General features: G+C 48.7%; 1 protein-coding gene across 2 annotated transcripts in view; it reads right to left on the bottom strand.

Annotated features, from left to right (window-relative positions):
- SMTNL1 (smoothelin like 1) overlaps positions 1–20,822 on the bottom strand; it is a 525,456-nt gene that overhangs the window by 168,070 nt on the left and 336,564 nt on the right. For both annotated transcript variants that reach the window (XM_089656773.1, XM_089656772.1), the window contains exon 4: positions 17,650–17,801. In XM_089656773.1, the coding sequence (XP_089512899.1) occupies positions 17,650–17,801 (152 nt within the window). The remainder of the gene's footprint in view (positions 1–17,649; positions 17,802–20,822) is intronic.

Here is a 20,822-nt window from a genome sequence, read left to right as displayed (position 1 = left end):
TGAGTGCCAGAGAATTGTTACTCAGGGACAGACAGAATTGTTACTGAGTGCCAGAGAATTGTTACTTAGGGCCACAGAAACTTTACTTAGGGCCACAGAATTGTTACTCGCACAGACACAGAATTGTTACTCGCACAGACACAGAATTGTTACTGAAGGCCACAGAACTGTTACTTAGGGCCACAGAATTGTTACTCGCACAGACACAGAATTGTTACTCGCACAGACACAGAACTGTTACTGAGGGCCACAGAACTGTTACTTAGGGCCACAGAAACTTTACTCAGGGCCACAGAACTGTTACTTAGGTACAAAGAAACGCTAGTTAGGGCCACAGAATTCATACTCAGGGACAGACAGAATTGTTACGGAGTGCCAGAGAATTGTTACTCTGGGCCACAGAAACTTTACTTAGGGCCACAGAATTTTTACTCAGGGACAGACAGAATTGTTACTGAGTGCCAGAGAATTGTTACTCAGGGACAGACAGAATTGTTACGGAGTGCCAGAGAATTGTTACTCAGGGCCACAGAAACTTTACTTAGGGCCACAGAATTTTTACTCAGGGACAGACAGAATTGTTACTGAGTGCCAGAGAATTGTTACTCAGGGACAAACAGAATTGTTACTGAGTGCCAGAGAATTGTTACTTAGGGCCACAGAAACTTTACTTAGGGCCACAGAATTGTTACTCGCACAGACACAGAATTGTTACTCGCACAGACACAGAACTGTTACTGAGGGCCACAGAAACTTTACTTAGGGCCACAGAATTGTTACTCGCACAGACACAGAATTGTTACTCGCACAGACACAGAACTGTTACTGAGGGCCACAGAACTGTTACTTAGGGCCACAGAATTGTGACTCGCACAGACACAGAATTGTTACTCAGGGCCACAGAACTGTTACTTAGGGACAAAGAAACGCTAGTTAGGGCCACAGAATTCATACTCAGGGACAGACAGAATTGTTACGGAGTGCCAGAGAATTGTTACTCAGGGCCACAGAAACTTTACTTAGGGCCACAGAATTTTTACTCAGGGACAGACAGAATTGTTACTGAGTGCCAGAGAATTGTTACTCAGGGACAGACAGAATTGTTACGGAGTGCCAGAGAATTGTTACTCAGGGACAGACAGAATTGTTACTGAGTGCCAGAGAATTGTTACTTAGGGCCACAGAAACTTTAATTAGGGACACAGAATTTTTACTCAGGGACAGACAGAATTGTTACTGAGTGCCAGAGAATTGTTACTCAGGGACAGACAGAATTGTTACGGAGTGCCAGAGAATTGTTACTCAGGGCCACAGAAACTTTACTTAGGGCCACAGAATTTTTACTCAGGGACAGACAGAATTGTTACTGAGTGCCAGAGAATTGTTACTCAGGGACAGACAGAATTGTTACGGAGTGCCAGAGAATTGTTACTCAAGGCCACAGAAACTTTACTTAGGGCCACAGAATTTTTACTCAGGGACAGACAGAATTGTTACTGAGTGCCAGAGAATTGTTACTCAGGGACAGACAGAATTGTTACTGAGTGCCAGAGAATTGTTACTCAGGGCCCCAGAAACTTTACTTAGGGCCACAGAATTTTTACTCAGGGACAGACAGAATTGTTACTGAGTGCCAGAGAATTGTTACTCGGACAGACAGAATTGTTACTGAGTGCCAGAGAATTGTTACTTAGGGCCACAGAAACTTTACTTAGGGCCACAGAATTGTTACTCGCACAGACACAGAATTGTTACTCGCACAGACACAGAACTGTTACTGAGGGCCACAGAAACTTTACTTAGGGCCACAGAATTGTTACTCGCACAGACACAGAATTGTTACTCGCACAGACACAGAACTGTTACTGAGGGCCACAGAACTGTTACTTAGGGCCACAGAATTGTTACTCGCACAGACACAGAATTGTTACTCAGAGCCACAGAACTGTTACTTAGGGACAAAGAAACGCTAGTTAGGGCCACAGAATTCATACTCAGGGACAGACAGAATTGTTACGGAGTGCCAGAGAATTGTTACTCAGGGCCACAGAAACTTTACTTAGGGCCACAGAATTTTTACTCAGGGACAGACAGAATTGTTACTGAGTGCCAGAGAATTGTTACTCAGGGACAGACAGAATTGTTACGGAGTGCCAGAGAATTGTTACTCAGGGACAGACAGAATTGTTACTGAGTGCCAGAGAATTGTTACTTAGGGCCACAGAAACTTTAATTAGGGCCACAGAATTTTTACTCAGGGACAGACAGAATTGTTACTGAGTGCCAGAGAATTGTTACTCAGGGACAGACAGAATTGTTACGGAGTGCCAGAGAATTGTTACTCAGGGCCACAGAAACTTTACTTAGGGCCACAGAATTTTTACTCAGGGACAGACAGAATTGTTACTGAGTGCCAGAGAATTGTTACTCAGGGACAGACAGAATTGTTACGGAGTGCCAGAGAATTGTTACTCAGGGCTACAGAAACTTTACTTAGGGCCACAGAATTTTTACTCAGGGACAGACAGAATTGTTACTGAGTGCCAGAGAATTGTTACTCAGGGACAGACAGAATTGTTATGGAGTGCCAGAGAATTGTTACTCACGGCCACAGAAACTTTACTTAGGGCCACAGAATTTTTACTCAGGGACAGACAGAATTGTTACTGAGTGCCAGAGAATTGTTACTCAGGGACAGACAGAATTGTTACTGAGTGCCAGATAATTGTTACTTAGGGCCACAGAAACGTTATTAGGGCCACAGAATTGTTACTCAGGGACAGACAGAATTGTTACTGAGTGCCAGAGAATTGTTACTTAGGGCCACAGAAACTTTAGTTAGGGCCACAGAATTGTTACTCAGGGACAGACACAGAATTGTTACTGAGGGCCACAGAACTGTTACTTAGGGCCACAGAATTGTTACTCGCACAGACACAGAATTGTTACTCAGGGACACAGAATTGTTACTCAGGGACACATAATCGTTTAATTAAAGAGTATGTCAGACAACATGCAGAGGAGTGGCAGAGGAGGCAATGTTTTAGGAGCGAGCAGACGTGGCAGCAGAGGAAGGGGTCGAGGCAGCACTATTCGCAGCCAGAGGCCAGTGCTCCCGGTGTCATCCAGCGGTCGTGTCTCCACCGACAACCCTGCCGTCATCGATTGGTTGGCTCGGTCGTCTTCCTCTTCCCAGGTCACCTCTGACACCTACAGCCAACGGTCGGTGGGTACGTCAGACACAACCGTTAGTTGGCATGGCCCGGGACCTAGCCCACTGAAATCACGTGTCCTCTACCTGCCCCTGTCCTTTGGTGTTCCCTCACCAAGCGAAGTATCGCATGCTGTGGGCTCAGCCCCACTGTACAGTGAGGAAGAGCTAACAGAGGGCGGTCAGGAACGGGGGGAGACATCCGCCTTTTCAGCAGCTAGGCGAAGAAGTAGTGGCGAGGAGAGTGGCCCGGTAGCCGGTCTAGAGACAGGTCTGTCTCCTGACCCAGACGCAGCCGAGGGGGCTAGTAGTGAGGCGGAGACCCTACTTGATGATGAGGAGGTTGATCGCACTTGGCAGCCTCGTCGTCATCAGGCAATTTCTTCCGCATCATCAGGAGAAGAGGGTGGCAGCTTGGCAGTGAGCTAAACAGTCGGTGGGTTGCCCAGGAGACAGCAGCAGGGTCGCAGCAGTGTCAGTGGAAGCAGTGTCAGTGGAGCCAAACGGCCACGGAGTAGAGCACCAGCTCCACTGCAGCCTACCACCACGGCCAGTAGTGGTGCCGGTGTGCACGGAGGAAGCAGCAGTCAGCCAGTGAGGAGTATCGGGGGCAAAGTTTCCTACTCGGCGGTGTGGCAATTTTTCGTCAAGCCGCCCGAGGAAGTAAACGTAGCCGTATGTCGACTATGTGGCCAGAAAGTCAAGCGTGGTCAGGGGGCCCATGTTGGGACTATTTGGGCCATGTTGGGACAATGGGAGACCTCCCATTGCTGCTGTCTCCATCGCCACACTCTGCCATGTGCCACTTTCAGGTCTCCTCACACACTGCTGGTGTGTTCAGTTTTTTGACATAGGGTGCTGGCAGATTACGGGCCTCCCATAGCTGCTGCCAGGCCCCTAATCTGCCATGGGCCCCTATATACCGCCTCCTCATGCTGCTGCCAGGTCCACAGTGTCTCATGCCATGTGCCACTTTCAGGTCTCCTCACACTGCTGGTGTGTTGAATTTTTTGACATAGGGTGCTGGCAGATTATGGGCCTCCTATAGCTGCTGCCAGGCCCCTAATCTGCCATAGGCCCCTATATACCGCCTCCTCATGCTGCTGCCAGGTCCAGAGTCTGTCATGGGTCCCTGTACGGCCTCCCATTGCTGCTGTCTCCATCGCCACACTCTGCCATGTGCCACTTTCAGGTCTCCTCACACACTGCTGGTGTGTTCAGTTTTTTGACATAGGGTGCTGGCAGATTACGGGCCTCCCATAGCTGCTGCCAGGCCCCTAATCTGCCATAGGCCCCTATATACCGCCTCCTCATGCTGCTGCCAGGTCCAGAGTCTCTCATGGGTCCCTGTACGGCCTCCCATTGCTGCTGTCTCCATCGCCACACTCTGCCATGTGCCACTTTCAGGTCTCCTCACACACTGCTGGTGTGTTCAGTTTTTTGACATAGGGTGCTGGCAGATTACGGGCCTCCCATAGCTGCTGCCAGGCCCCTAATCTGCCATAGGTCCCTATATACCGCCTCCTCATGCTGCTGCCAGGTCCAGAGTCTCTCATGGGTCCCTGTACGGCCTCCCATTGCTGCTGTCTCCATCGCCACACTCTGCCATGTGCCACTTTCAGGTCTCCTCACACACTGCTGGTGTGTAGAATTTTTTGACATAGGGTGCTGGCAGATTACGGGCCTCCCATAGCTGCTGCCAGGCCCCTAATCTGCCATAGGCCCCTATATACCGCCTCCTCATGCTGCTGCCAAGTCCAGAGTCTGTCATGGGTCCCTGTACGGCCTCCCATTGCTGCTGTCTCCATCGCCACACTCTGCCATGTGCCACTTTCAGGTCTCCTCACACACTGCTGGTGTGTTCAGTTTTTTGACATAGGGTGCTGGCAGATTACGGGCCTCCAATAGCAGCTGCCAGGCCCCTAATCTGCCATAGACCCCTATATACCGCCTCCTCATGCTGCTGCCAGGTCCAGAGTCTCTCATGGGTCCCTGTACGGCCTCCCATTGCTGCTGTCTCCATCGCCACACTCTGCCATGTGCCACTTTCAGGTCTCCTCACACACTGCTGGTGTGTTCAGTTTTTTGACATAGGGTGCTGGCAGATTACGGGCCTCCCATAGCTGCTGCCAGGCCCCTAATCTGCCATAGGCCCCTATATACCGCCTCCTCATGCTGCTGCCAGGTCCAGAGTCTCTCATGGGTCCCTGTACGGCCTCCCATTGCTGCTGTCTCCATCGCCACACTCTGCCATGTGCCACTTTCAGGTCTCCTCACACACTGCTGGTGTGTTCAGTTTTTTGACATAGGGTGCTGGCAGATTACGGGCCTCCCATAGCTGCTGCCAGGCCCCTAATCTGCCATAGGCCCCTATATACCGCCTCCTCATGCTGCTGCCAGGTCCAGAGTCTCTCATGGGTCCCTGTACGGCCTCCCATTGCTGCTGTCTCCATCGCCACACTCTGCCATGTGCCACTTTCAGGTCTCCTCACACACTGCTGGTGTGTTCAGTTTTTTGACATAGGGTGCTGGCAGATTACGGGCCTCCCATAGCTGCTGCCAGGCCCCTAATCTGCCATGGGCCCCTATATACCGCCTCCTCATGCTGCTGCCAGGTCCACAGTGTCTCATGCCATGTGCCACTTTCAGGTCTCCTCACACTGCTGGTGTGTTGAATTTTTTGACATAGGGTGCTGGCAGATTATGGGCCTCCTATAGCTGCTGCCAGGCCCCTAATCTGCCATAGGCCCCTATATACCGCCTCCTCATGCTGCTGCCAGGTCCAGAGTCTCTCATGGGTCCCTGTACGGCCTCCCATTGCTGCTGTCTCCATCGCCACACTCTGCCATGTGCCACTTTCAGGTCTCCTCACACACTGCTGGTGTGTTCAGTTTTTTGACATAGGGTGCTGGCAGATTACGGGCCTCCCATAGCTGCTGCCAGGCCCCTAATCTGCCATAGGTCCCTATATACCGCCTCCTCATGCTGCTGCCAGGTCCAGAGTCTGTCATGGGTCCCTGTACGGCCTCCCATTGCTGCTGTCTCCATCGCTACACTCTGCCATGTGCCACTTTCAGGTCTCCTCACACACTGCTGGTGTGTAGAATTTTTTGACATAGGGTGCTGGCAGATTACGGGCCTCCCATAGCTGCTGCCAGGCCCCTAATCTGCCATAGGCCCCTATATACCGCCTCCTCATGCTGCTGCCAGGTCCAGAGTCTCTCATGGGTCCCTGTACGGCCTCCCATTGCTGCTGTCTCCATCGCCACACTCTGCCATGTGCCACTTTCAGGTCTCCTCACACACTGCTGGTGTGTAGAATTTTTTGACATAGGGTGCTGGCAGATTACGGGCCTCCCATAGCTGCTGCCAGGCCCCTAATCTGCCATAGGCCCCTATATACCGCCTCCTCATGCTGCTGCCAAGTCCAGAGTCTGTCATGGGTCCCTGTACGGCCTCCCATTGCTGCTGTCTCCATCGCCACACTCTGCCATGTGCCACTTTCAGGTCTCCTCACACACTGCTGGTGTGTTCAGTTTTTTGACATAGGGTGCTGGCAGATTACGGGCCTCCAATAGCAGCTGCCAGGCCCCTAATCTGCCATAGACCCCTATATACCGCCTCCTCATGCTGCTGCCAGGTCCAGAGTCTCTCATGGGTCCCTGTACGGCCTCCCATTGCTGCTGTCTCCATCGCCACACTCTGCCATGTGCCACTTTCAGGTCTCCTCACACACTGCTGGTGTGTTCAGTTTTTTGACATAGGGTGCTGGCAGATTACGGGCCTCCCATAGCTGCTGCCAGGCCCCTAATCTGCCATAGGCCCCTATATACCGCCTCCTCATGCTGCTGCCAGGTCCAGAGTCTCTCATGGGTCCCTGTACGGCCTCCCATTGCTGCTGTCTCCATCGCCACACTCTGCCATGTGCCACTTTCAGGTCTCCTCACACACTGCTGGTGTGTTCAGTTTTTTGACATAGGGTGTTGGCAGATTACGGGCCTCCCATAGCTGCTGCCAGGCCCCTAATCTGCCATAGGCCCCTATATACCGCCTCCTCATGCTGCTGCCAGGTCCAGAGTCTCTCATGGGTCCCTGTACGGCCTCCCATTGCTGCTGTCTCCATCGCCACACTCTGCCATGTGCCACTTTCAGGTCTCCTCACACACTGCTGGTGTGTTCAGTTTTTTGACATAGGGTGCTGGCAGATTACGGGCCTCCCATAGCTGCTGCCAGGCCCCTAATCTGCCATGGGCCCCTATATACCGCCTCCTCATGCTGCTGCCAGGTCCACAGTGTCTCATGCCATGTGCCACTTTCAGGTCTCCTCACACTGCTGGTGTGTTGAATTTTTTGACATAGGGTGCTGGCAGATTATGGGCCTCCTATAGCTGCTGCCAGGCCCCTAATCTGCCATAGGCCCCTATATACCGCCTCCTCATGCTGCTGCCAGGTCCAGAGTCTCTCATGGGTCCCTGTACGGCCTCCCATTGCTGCTGTCTCCATCGCCACACTCTGCCATGTGCCACTTTCAGGTCTCCTCACACACTGCTGGTGTGTTCAGTTTTTTGACATAGGGTGCTGGCAGATTACGGGCCTCCCATAGCTGCTGCCAGGCCCCTAATCTGCCATAGGTCCCTATATACCGCCTCCTCATGCTGCTGCCAGGTCCAGAGTCTGTCATGGGTCCCTGTACGGCCTCCCATTGCTGCTGTCTCCATCGCTACACTCTGCCATGTGCCACTTTCAGGTCTCCTCACACACTGCTGGTGTGTAGAATTTTTTGACATAGGGTGCTGGCAGATTACGGGCCTCCCATAGCTGCTGCCAGGCCCCTAATCTGCCATAGGCCCCTATATACCGCCTCCTCATGCTGCTGCCAGGTCCAGAGTCTCTCATGGGTCCCTGTACGGCCTCCCATTGCTGCTGTCTCCATCGCCACACTCTGCCATGTGCCACTTTCAGGTCTCCTCACACACTGCTGGTGTGTTCAGTTTTTTGACATAGGGTGCTGGCAGATTACGGGCCTCCCATAGCTGCTGCCAGGCCCCTAATCTGCCATGGGCCCCCATATACCGCCTCCTCATGCTGCTGCCAGGTCCACAGTGTCTCATGCCATGTGCCACTTTCAGGTCTCCTCACACTGCTGGTGTGTTGAATTTTTTGACATAGGGTGCTGGCAGATTATGGGCCTCCTATAGCTGCTGCCAGGCCCCTAATCTGCCATAGGCCCCTATATACCGCCTCCTCATGCTGCTGCCAGGTCCAGAGTCTGTCATGGGTCCCTGTACGGCCTCCCATTGCTGCTGTCTCCATCGCCACACTCTGCCATGTGCCACTTTCAGGTCTCCTCACACTGCTGGTGTGTAGAATTTTTTGACATAGGGTGCTGGCAGATTACGGGCCTCCCATTGCTGCTGCCAGGCCCCTAATCTGCCATGGGCCCCTATACCGCCTCCTCATGCTGCTGCCAAGTCCAGAGTGTGTCATGGGTCCCTGTACGGCCTCCCATTGCTGCTGTCTCCATAGCCACACTCTGCCATGTGCCACTTTCAGGTCTCCTCACACTGCTGGTGTGTTGAATTTTTTGACATAGGGTGCTGGCAGATTACGGGCCTCCCATTGCTGCTGCCAGGCACGTAATCTGCCATGGGCCCCCGTACCGACTCCTCATGCTGTGACGTTGCAACAAGGTGGAATTCAACCCTACATATGTTAGACCGCCTTTACGAACAGCGAAAGGCCATCACCGATTTCCTGATGTTAAAAGCGGATAAAGGTACTCCCTGTGTAACTTAGATGTCAGCCATTGGCAGCTCATGCGTGACACCTGCGCTTGCTCAGGCCCTTTGAGGAGGCCACGCTATTCGTGAGTCGCCAGGACTATGGGATGAACGATGTCATTCCTCTGTTGCACGTCCTGGAACAAATGCTGTTAACAATGGCTGGTCAGGGTGCGGTAGACGTGGCGCACAGATCTCAACGCCACATGACCCCTGTGGGGGCAGGACAGGAAGAAGAGGAGGAGGTAGAGGAGGACATTGGTGCTCAGGAATTATTGAGTGAAATGGGTGGTTTTTCCACTCAGCGGACAGGAGTGGAGGAGCAGGAGCATCTGGTAGAGGAGGAGGAGGAGGAGACAGAGGACCCAGACGCACCGTGGCAGTATGCTGTGGAGATGGAGGCAGGGAGTCCCTCGCATTCCTTGGCACAAATGGCCCATAGCATGCTCGCTTGCTTGCGTAGCGACAGCCGAATAATAACCATCAGACAGAGGGATGACTTTTGGCTGTCCACCTTGTTGGACCCTCGCTACCGTTCAAAAATGGTGGCCTTTTTCACACCTGCTGAGAGGGAGGCCAAAATAACGTACTATAAAAACCACCTATGTAGTCAGCTGGTCTCTGCCTGTCTGCGCCAACGTCCATCCTCAGACACTGTGGGCCCTGTGCGCTCGCGTTCCGCTGCCATGGCAGCAGGGGAGGGGTGGGGTGGTAGGAGCAGTGGCAGCTCCACCAGCAGCGGCTGCCTCAGTCTGCAGTCGATGATGAGTAGCTTTCTTCACCAGCGCAGTGAGGAAACTACTAACCAGCCGCAGCAGCAGCAGCAGCAGCAGCAGCATCAGGTGGACCTGGAGCAGGACCTCAAACAACAGGCTTAGGCCTACTTGGACAGCACCCTGCCAACCGAGGTAGACAATCCCCTTGACTACTGGGCAACGAAACTTGACCTTTGGCCCCAACTAGCTGAATTTGCCCTTGAAAGGCTGTCATGCCCGGCCAGTAGCGTGGCATCGGAGCGCATGTTTAGTGCGGCAGGAGGTATTGCAACTCCGCGGAGGACACGACTGTCCACCCAAAGTGTGGAGAGACTGACGTTTGTGAAAATGAATCAGGCGTGGATTAGTCTGGATTTCAAACCACCAGTTCCTGACACAACTGACTAAATCCGCCATGAATCATGCCCCAAACATGTGCCACTTTCAGGTCTCCTCACACTGCTGGTGTGTTCCATTTTTTGTCATAGGGTGCTGGCAGATTACGGGCCTCCCATAGCTGCTGCCAGGCCCCTAATCTGCCATGGGCCCCTATACCGCCTCCTCATGCTGCTGCCAAGTCCAGAGTCTCTCATGGGTCCCTGTACGGCCTCCCATTGCTGCTGTCTCCATCGCCACACTCTGCCATGTGCCACTTTCAGGTCTCCTCACACTGCTGGTGTATTCCATTTTTTGTCATAGGGTGCTGGCAGATTACGGGCCTCCCATAGCTGCTGCCAGGCCCCTAATCTGCCATGGGCCCCTATACCGCCTCCTCATGCTGCTGCCAGGTCCAGAGTCTGTCATGGGTCCCTGTACGGCCTCCCATTGCTGCTGTCTCCATCGCCACACTCTGCCATGTGCCACTTTCAGGTCTCCTCACACTGCTGGTGTGTTCCATTTTTTGTCATAGGGTGCTGGCAGATTACGGGCCTCCCATTGCTGCTGCCAGGCCTGTAATCTGCCATGGGCCCCCGTACCGCCTGGTCACGCTGCTGCTGGGTCCACAGTGTGACATGGGTCCTTGTACCGCCTCCCATTGCTCCCACTGCATGTGCCACTTTCAGGTCTCCTCACACTCCTGCTGGTTTCCATTTTGTCATAGGGTGCTGTATGGCCTCCCATTGCTGCTGCCTCCACCGCCACACTGTGGCTCCACACTCTGGTTTTGGCCCCGTGACTGCCCAAATGAGTGAAGTGTGCGGTGATTCTAAGATCGACGGCACTCATCTGCATGTCCTACTGCCTGACAGTATTATTTCTCTTCCCCAGCAGACTCCAAGGGCATTTAAATTAAAGGTACAGTGTTCAGCACTAATATTAAGTCTCTCTGAAGCCTAGAAACACCCTTTTTTAAGTTAAATTCACAGCGAATATATTCGACTCGAATCAAAATTTTTCCACGAATTTGCCGAATCAGTCGAATCGAATTTTTGAATACTTCGCTCATCTCTAGTAGTGAGGAAGTGAAATGAAGAAGTTACGCACCTTCAGGCTTTCAAAGTGATCACTGGATTTCAGTCTCCTGTATGTGGCTAGGCTCCCAAAAAGTCTCACACATGTGGTATCCCCATACTCAGTAGAAGTAGCAGAATGTATTTTGGGGTGTAATTTCACATATACCCATGACTTGTGTGAGAAATATGTAATTTAAATTACAACTGTGTAAAGAAAAAAAATAGTTTTTGCCATTTTCCAAAAACATGTGGAAAAAAATAAATCTTCCATGGACTCAATATGCCTCTCAGCATATAGCTTAGGGTGTCTGCTTTCCGAAAAGGGTTCATTTGGGGGTGTTTGTACTGTCCTGGTATTTTAGCACCTCAAGAAATGTGATGGGAAGTTAGAAACTAAAAGCTGTGTAAATTCCAGTACCTAGGAGGGGCATGGTCTGCCTCATGACCAATATGGCCACTTGAACATGAGGCTCCTGTCACGTACCTGATTGGAGACTGAAATGACAAGGTTGGCCTCACCTTTGTCACTAGCTGTCAGGAGCCGACTGGCGGTAGCCTCTAGCGACCCACTGGCTGGAGTCCCTCAGGGCGCGAAGTCTAAGCCTCAGTCTGCTGGTTCACCAGAGCCCCTGATGGTGGGGATGGACTTGAAGCAGCCTGAGACCAGGTCGCGACCCCCGAGTAACACCAGCTGTGGTAAAGGCAGCCGCCAATGGCGTAGAGCAGGTAAGAGCCAGATGTGAAGAGGTATAACATAGTCAGACAGGCCGGGTTGATAACAGCGGAGCAGACAGTACAGAGCGGCAGGCAAAGAATAAACAGGTCACAGGCCAGTTTCAGCAACAGGAGGTCAGGCAATCAGGATCAGGCAGAGAATAGTCAGGACGAGCCAAGGGTCAGAGCAGGAGAGGACAACAGTATCAGGATCAGGCTGGGTCGGCAACAAGGCAATCAGGAGTACAGAGCAATCAGGAACACAGGAACAAGACCATAAGGCAATTTGGAGATGCACAGGGCTGGTTTAAATAGGGTGCCCTGTGCTCTCATTGGTGCCAGGCGCGTGTCCGTGATCGCCCAAGTCCTAGTGCTCGCCAGCTAGTGTGCATCGGCAATCTGCGCATGCGTGTACCTGCGAGCAGCCGAGATCCCTGACATTGCCCCCCCGCCCACGGGCAGCCTCCAGATGACCAACTGACCTCTCCTTTGTGGATGGTTGCGACAAAACTCTCGGATCAATCTGGGAGTGGTGGCTCTGCCGCGATCTGCCGGGCGGCGCATGCGCAGAACACCGATACACTCTAGCCAGCGAGCAGTGAGACCTGGGCGATCTCGACGGCCGCGCCTGCGCCCTCGCGATCCCGGTCACACGCCTGGCACCAATGACAGCTCAGGGCATGCTATTTAAATGGGACAGGAGGTATGTCAATTGCCATTTGGTCTTTATTGTTCTGTTCCTGTTATCTGATCCTGTGAAGCTTCTGTTGCCGACCTCTGCATTGTTCCTGACCCTGCTGATTGTCTCCTGCTTGACCCCTGGCTTACCTGACCATCCTTCTGCCTGATCCTCTGTACCGTGCTGCCCGTTAGTTGCTGAATCCGGCTTGTGACCCTGACCATTCTCTGCCTGCTCCTCCGGTACCTCGCTGCCCGCACGTTGCTGACCTGGCCTGCCTGACTACGCCTTACGTTACCCTGACGATCCATCCATCCATCCCGCACGGATCTGTCCCTGATACCAGGCTTGCCAGCCTCTTCACGTCAGGCTCCATTTCCCGCACACCCCTGATGGCACTCTCTACCATTGCCGGATGGACTCAGGGGTCGCGACCTGGTCTCAGTCTGCTCCAAGTCCATCCCCACCATCAGGGGCCCTGGTGAACAAGCAGATTGGGACTTAGACCCCGCGCCCTGAGGAACCCCCTGCTGTGGGCTGCTAGAGACCAATTCCCCCTTTCTCCTTTTATCAAATGCCGTCGCCGCTGCAATCACCCAAGTCCTAGTGCTTGGCGGCTAGTGCGCATCGGCGATATGCGCATGTGCGTACCCGCAAGCAGCCAAGATCCCTGACACTAGCCCTGGAAGTGGAACAGAGGGCGTCTAGGGACTAGAGCGCCAGCAGATGTTGTTTGAAGCTCTTGCAGCTGGAGACTTTGGAAGACTAATGAACCTCCGATTCAGGACCAGTAGTGATATGCAGAGCTGGTATGGTAGGTCGCCAGGTGTGCACCAGAGCAAGGCAGGAAGCTGGGATAGGAGACAGGAGCAATGTCATAGGAATAGCCGGGGTCATCAATGGGCGGACAGCGAAGTACCAAATCATAAGCAAGCCAAAGTCAGGAGCAGAGCCGAAGTCAGGAACAAGTATCAAGCAGGAGAATAATCAGGAGTCAGGTCAGGAACAAGCCGAGTTAGCAACAAGGAAATCACACAAAAACGGGGAACAGCTGAAGACCAGTCAGCACTCAGCACAGGGAGAGGCACCTTTTAAATAGTCCATCTGGCACCAATCTTCACTGTGCTTAGGCACGTGTCTGTGCACGATCTCGCATTTCTGTGCGCATGCGCACTTCTATTCGCCAATCGTCTCACTGGGATTCCCTTACAGCTTCGCTGCACTTGGGGAGTAACTTTAGCTTTTAACAGCTATAACCACCTGGCCATGGGGAAAATAGGTCGCCCAGGACTCCACACTCCCAGCTGAGCCGGAATTTGCCCAAAATATTCTGCACTCAGGCTCAGGACACACAGGCCAGTCCCTCTGGAGACTCCTCTCCTGCCATGACAGCGCACAATAGCGGCAAAAATAAAATGTGCACAGGTGATCAAATACCACCAAAAGAAAGCTCTATTTGTGTGAAAAAAGGACGTGCATTTAATTTATGTACCATATTGCATGACCGTGCAATTGTCAGTTAAACTAGTGCAGCGCCATACAGCAAAAAAATGGCGTAAATTGCAGTATCTATACCATAGTTTGTAGATGCTATAGCTTTCACACAAAGCAATGAATATACACTTATTGGGATTTTGTTTACCAAAAACATGTAGCAAAATACATTTTTTCCTAAATTTATGACAAAATCGTCATTTTTTTTGGATATTTTTTATGACAGAAATGAGAAACTATCATTGTTTAAAAAAACAAATTGTTTTTTCAAAACTTTTTTGTTTATAGCACCAAAAATTAAAAAGCACACAGGTGATCAAATACCACCAAAAGAAAGCTCTATTTGTGTGAAAAAAAAATTTCATTTATGTACCCTATTGCATGACCGTGCAATTCTCAGTTAAACTAGTGCAGCGCTCTATAGCAAAAAAATGTCATAAATTGCAGTATCTACTGTATGCCACCATTTGTAGACGCTGTAACTTTCACACAAAGCAATCAATACATACACTTGTTGGGATTTTCTTACTAAAAACATGTGGCAGAATACATTTTGGCCTAAATTTATGACAACTTTGAGTTTACTATATATTTTTTATAGCTGAAAGTAAAAAATAATGTTTTTCTTCAAAATTTTTGGTCTTTTTTTGTTTATAGTGCGCAAAATAAAAAGCGCACAGGTGATCAAATACCAATGAAAGAAAGCTCTATTTGTGTGAAAAAAAGGACGTAAATTTAGTTTGGGTACAGCATTGCATGATCGCGCAATTATCAGTTGAAATGGTGCAGCGCCGAATAGCAAAAAGGGGGGTAAATCCTCAGGATGGCAAGTGGTTAACCTAACTATACACATCCTAGCACCTAACTGGGAGGGTGCTACACCTGTTTGGAGGCCTTAATTTACTACACTTCCTGAAAGCTTTCTTATACACCAAAACTCATTCCTAATACCCCACTGTAAAACTTATAGAGAAGGTTTGTGTGATGTTCAACATACTCTTCATATCAAAAGCCCCATAATATTCCCCCCTTAAAAGAGAATACAAGCTAGAACTAGTAGCCAGAACTATCTAAACGTAAGGTTTTTAGCCATGGTGGTATGCTGGTGTTAATATGGTTCTCCAATTCTATGTGGCAAGACAATATCTCAAAATGTCAGTGTATCAATATTAGATTGACTAATCAGGTTCAAACTAAGGATTGATATTCTCTATATACATATATGTAATGCACATACTGTCTATTTAATGGAATGCTTTGAATCCACTGATCTAGGCCAACACAGTGCCTTGACAATTACACAATCTTTGTTTTCAGTTTGTAAAATGATAGTTCTGCAGTCGGTTTCACTGCAGCCTCTACATTAGCAAAACTGGTTTGCTGAACTCAATAAACTATGTTATATTTGAAAAAATTACATACCAACAATGTGGAGTACCAAAAACATTTTTCCTTATTTGGGGCTAGCTGGTTAGAAACAGTATCTGGCGATGCTAGATATCGTGAGATATGGTATAACTTAACAATGGAACAATAAAATGGACTTCTGAACTATAGCCAGGAAGATGGGAAATATGGCTAGATGGTCATGTAAACAATATAGTTGTGTTTTTTTTTGCTGAAGAGTCTGCTGTTACACAAATTACCTTGTAACTATATATTCAATTTACTTATTGTGGTCACTGCTACATACTGTTCCTCCGTGTTACACTTTCTGTGTGTGTGGTGTGACCTTGTTATACCTGAAAGTGTAAAAAATCTGTTTAAAAATAAAATCTAATTTAAAAAATAAATATGCTTTGATTGCTATGCCACAAACAATCACACACCATTTAAAAAATAACTACTTCAATTACATAAGCTTTTGTGTACTCTGAAAAGAGACAGAAAGAAAGAAAACACTTAAAAAAGAACTTCATTAAAATGGATGGGACTGTTTAATAACCAGCAACTGTTGCAACTTCTGCGATACTGAACACTTTGGTCAGAAGCATGTATTGTACAATATAGTGCATATAGTATAGGAGTCTGTAAGGCACAGAGTGCAAGGGTCAAGAGTGTGTAATGCACAGAGTGCAGTGGTCAGAAGTATGTAACACAGAATGCAAAGGTTAGGGCTAATTAACGCACAAAGTGCTTACGCATTCACACATTCCCAGCTTTTTTATTTGTTAAAGAAAAGACAAAACCCAGTTCCCTTTCAAGGGTCTGCTATGTATTTTGGGGAGGGGCCTGTGTGCCGCTTTTTTTTTGTTGTAATTGTAGCGCCTCCTACAGCGAGAATGAAAAATAATTGCATTGCACACCCTGCTGCCATCCCAAAAAACATACTATGAGTTAGGTATGGATTTGAAGGTGGTACATCATAGGAAAAAAAAGCATTAGGTCCCCTAGGAAATCCATTGCAGACCCTTGTGATTTGATATGGATTTTAGGGAAGATCTACATGCAATAAATACATGAGTTACCCCTAAAAATCCATACCAGATCAATAATCCGAGCATGCAGCCTGGATGGTCAGGAATGGAAGACAACAAGCATGTGGCCCCCCCCTCTGGACCATACCAGACCACATGGCCTCAACATGGGAGATCCCTCTGGCAAAGTACCTTGTCGCCGTATGGGAGGTGTGTTTCAAAATCTACTGGCATCAATGCCACTTGCCACTCCCTTCATTCAGGGAGTAATGAATGCTGCTTCACCTGTAAGATCACCATTGTCAAAGTGTGACCTGGATCTAGTATTGCATTTACAACAACCACCCTTCAAGAACATTGGAGAGATGCCACTGATTACATTGCTCCAGAAAGTGGCTTTTCCAATGGCCATCAATTCGGCATGCAAGGTATCTGAATTGGCAGTAATATCCTGCAAACCCTATATTCCGTATAAGAATAATGTTGTCCTGCATCTAAGACACTACTTTTTGACATAGTTGATGTCATCCTTTCTCTTGCAGAAATACACCCTGGTTTCATAACTGTGCCCTAAACCACTGCACCCTAAGGATTAGCTAATGCTCATTTTAGACGTAAAGTTTTAGCAGACAGCAGTTTGACTGGCCCCTATCATTTTTCCTTAAGACAGTTGTCTATTTTTCTGTTTAATTTATTTGCTCACCCCATTCTGGCACTGCTTTGAAACATGCCAGTTACTGATAATCTACAGCAGAGTTGTGTCCTCCAATGAATGAAAGATAAAATAGAATACTTTTGCTTTAAATCCTTTTTTTGTAAGTATTGGAGGACACAGCATCCCCCCCCCCCCCCGGCTTGCTGCTGCCACATGTGAAAATACTCTACTTTTGTTTGTCTTATTTTCACTGGTACGCCACGGCATCACTGTCCACAGCTGTGGAGAGAGTTTTGGCCAACAGAGGCCAACCCCTGGGCTGTCTTTTGTTTTTTACTGCAGGTGGCATTGAACCCAGTTAGTGATTATCAAACACAGAGCTGTGTCCTCCAATGAGCACAGAAAAAAGGATTTTACAGTGAGTACAAAAAAATCCTAGTCTACCTCTCCAGGTCACTGTTAGTGCATATCTCTAAATTATTTTACTCACTCTGCTGTGCTGAATCCCAGTTGAAAGTTTTGCCTTCTGTTCTTGGGGTCAAGAGAGTCATAGTCAAATGCATCAGGGAAAAAGGCTAATATGAGAGCACAGAACGCAAGGCCGTTGCTCCAACTGCTGGAAAAATTCTGAATATCTACTCCCTGAAAAACAGAAGAAAAAACAATGAGAAACCAAAAACAGACAATAAAGCTTATAGAAGTTTTAAGGGTCCTGCTATATTGAGACGTCTGAAAATATGTCTTTGTTACAACTGTTAAAACACATTTGATATTTTTTAAGTAAGTTGACAGGGAACTATCATCTCTGTGTGGTATTTCCCATATTACACAGTATACAGTATGTCTATTTCATCTCTGAGTCTCAGTTATTTTTATTGGGAAAATAATTCAGAATAATGCTTCATCTTTCTAAAATTTGATTGTGTCTAAATCATCAGGGTAATTTCCTGAGATCCCACGGTCAGCAACAGATGACAGCACAGAATCACCCATACACAAGATGGCCCCCGGGAACGCTGTACAACGGCGTGTGTTCCACTCTCCGGAAGTGACATATTACGTATGGCGACAGAACCAGAAATGCGTCAACTTGTTTCGCCTCTCCTCCAGGGCGTTTTCAGGTCTGTGAAAACGCCCTGGAGGGGTGAAACACGCTGACCGTGGGATCTCAGGAAATTACCCTGGTGATGTGGCGTTTTGGATTCATTTAAATGCAATAAAATGCTGATTTTGATCATTAAGAATGTGAGTGGCTTGGTACTTGAAAATTGAATATAACCAAGTGTTGCAGTATTACGCTATACATTTGTTTTTTCCCTACATTATTCTGAGCTTTTTCTTGGAGAGTGGTGTCTGGTGATCCTGGAGGTTGGAGGCTGGCCATATTCTGGTTTGGAGTGGGGAAAATCCAAGAGAATCTGGAGGCATACTGACTGGGTCTAGGATCCCAAAAAAAACCCCTAAAAGGTGTTTTTTCACCAATATCTGGTGAGTGCGGTATAATTTTTTGAGCACTATTTTTGGTGGAAGCACGATTTATTACTTTGGGAAGAGGACTTTCAAGAATATCTATATATTTTTTTAATAATTTTTTATTATATAATTATTTTTTCACCAATTTGGAGTGGGACTTATAATTTTATATATATATATATTTACATATTTTTGCAGTGGAATTCTTTTTGCGCTGTTTTAATGTTTTATATTTAATTTTTTTGGCGTGAGTTTGCACTGATGAGCAGCAGCATTTATTTGTATATTTAGTATTAATTTGTATGAATTTTGGCGCTCGTGATTTTTCTTTAAAATATTCACATCCTTTGCTCAATACTTTCTTGAAGCACCTTTAGCATCAATTACAGCCTCAAGTCATTTTGAGTATGATGCTACAAGCCTGGCACACCTATTTTTGAGAAATTTTTCCCATTCTTCTTTGCAGTACCTCTCAAGCTCCATCAGGTTGGATGGGGAGCGTTGGTGCACAGCCATTTTCAGATATCTCCAGAGATGTTCAATCGGGTTCAAGTCTGGGCCACTACAGAACATTCACAGAGTTGGCCCTTAGCCACTTCTTTGTTAAGTGGGCTGTGTGCTTAGGGTTGTTGTCCTGCTGAAAGATGAACCGTCTCCCCAGTCTAAGGTCCAGTGCGCTCTGGAACAGGTTTTCATCAAGGATGTCTCTGTACATGTCGGGGTCCTGTCCACGGCAGAAGTTCTGGAAGATCTGGCATTTCTGCCAGTACTCTGTATGGCCACAGAAGCACACATCAGCCTCAGTTTGGTGCCAGATGGCCTTTATAAAGAGGCTCATCACTTCCTCAAGTTGCTGGATGATCTCGAGCTCCCCGTGCCCTGCTCCTGTTTCCTGTGATTTTGACTTGTGATTTCCTGTTACTGACTCGGCTTGCTCCTGAACCTGTCTACTCTGATTTACCCCTGATGTAACCTCGGCTTGGCTTACGGATACTCTCTCTCTCGCTCCTCTGTGTATGACCTCGACTATCCCATCTGACTACGTCTGCTCTGATTCCCACCTGATACCTGACCTTGGCTTAAACCGACTACCCAGTAAACATCTAAATCCCAGAAGGGCTTGCATACCACGCACAGGCGCCTCCTGTCTGCAGACCTATCTCTGTGCACCAACTGTGCTTCTGAGTGGACCACCAACCAGCACTCCTACAGGTGACCTGTGCAACTTTGGGCCTGACTCCTGCTGTCCCACTCTCAGGGGAGTCCAGAACTTAGCCACAAGGGAAGTCCTCTTTCTATTGGCCTCCATCTTCAGGTACGTGATAGTACATTGCTGTATTCATTTTTCCTTCGATCCTGACTAGTCTCCCAGTTCCTAACACTGAAAAACATCCCCACAGCATGATACTACCACCACCATACTTCACTGAAGGGATAATATTGGCCAGGTGGTGAGCGGTGCCTGGTTTCCTCCAGACATGATGCTTGGCATTCAGTCCAAAGAGTTCAATATTTGTTTCATCAGAACAGAGAGTTTTGTTTCTCATGGTCTGAGAGTCCCTCAGGTGCCTTTTGGCAAACTCCAGGTGGGCTGCCATTTGCCTTTTACTGAGGAGTGGCTTCCATCTGGCCACTCTACCATATAGGCCTGATTGGTGGAGTGCTGCAGAGATGGTTGTTCTTCTGGAAGGTTCTCCTCTCTCCACAGAGAAACGCTGGAGCTCTTGTTACCATCGGATGATTGGTTGCCTCCTAGCTAAGGCCCTTCTCCCTCGATCGTTCATTTTGGACAGGCGCCCTGCTCTAGAAAAATTCCTGGTGGTTCCAAACTTCTTCCACTTACGGATGATGGAGGCCACTGTGCTCAGTGGGACCTTCAATGCTGCAGAAATTTTTCTGTACCCTTCCCCAGATCTGTGCCTTGATACAATCCTGTCTTGAAGGTCTACAGACATTCCTTGGACTTCATGGCTTGGTTTGTGCTCTGACATGCACTGTTTCCAAGCACTGTCGGACCTTATATAGACAGATTTATGAATTTTTCTTTCATGTCCAATCAACTGAATTTCCCACAGGTGGACTCCAATCAAGTTGTGGAAATGTTTCAAGGATGATCAGTGGGAACAGGATGCACCAGAGCTCAATTTTGAGTGTCATTGCAAGGGCTGTGAATTCATTTTAATAAATTGC

Source organism: Staurois parvus, unplaced genomic scaffold (assembly GCF_062004578.1).
Source record: "Staurois parvus isolate SC_StPar_1 unplaced genomic scaffold, SC_StPar_1.0 ptg000937l, whole genome shotgun sequence".
NCBI classification, from domain to species: domain Eukaryota; kingdom Metazoa; phylum Chordata; class Amphibia; order Anura; family Ranidae; genus Staurois; species Staurois parvus.
Note: the sequence above shows the minus strand (reverse complement) of the source record. Positions and strands in the feature narration are given on the sequence as shown.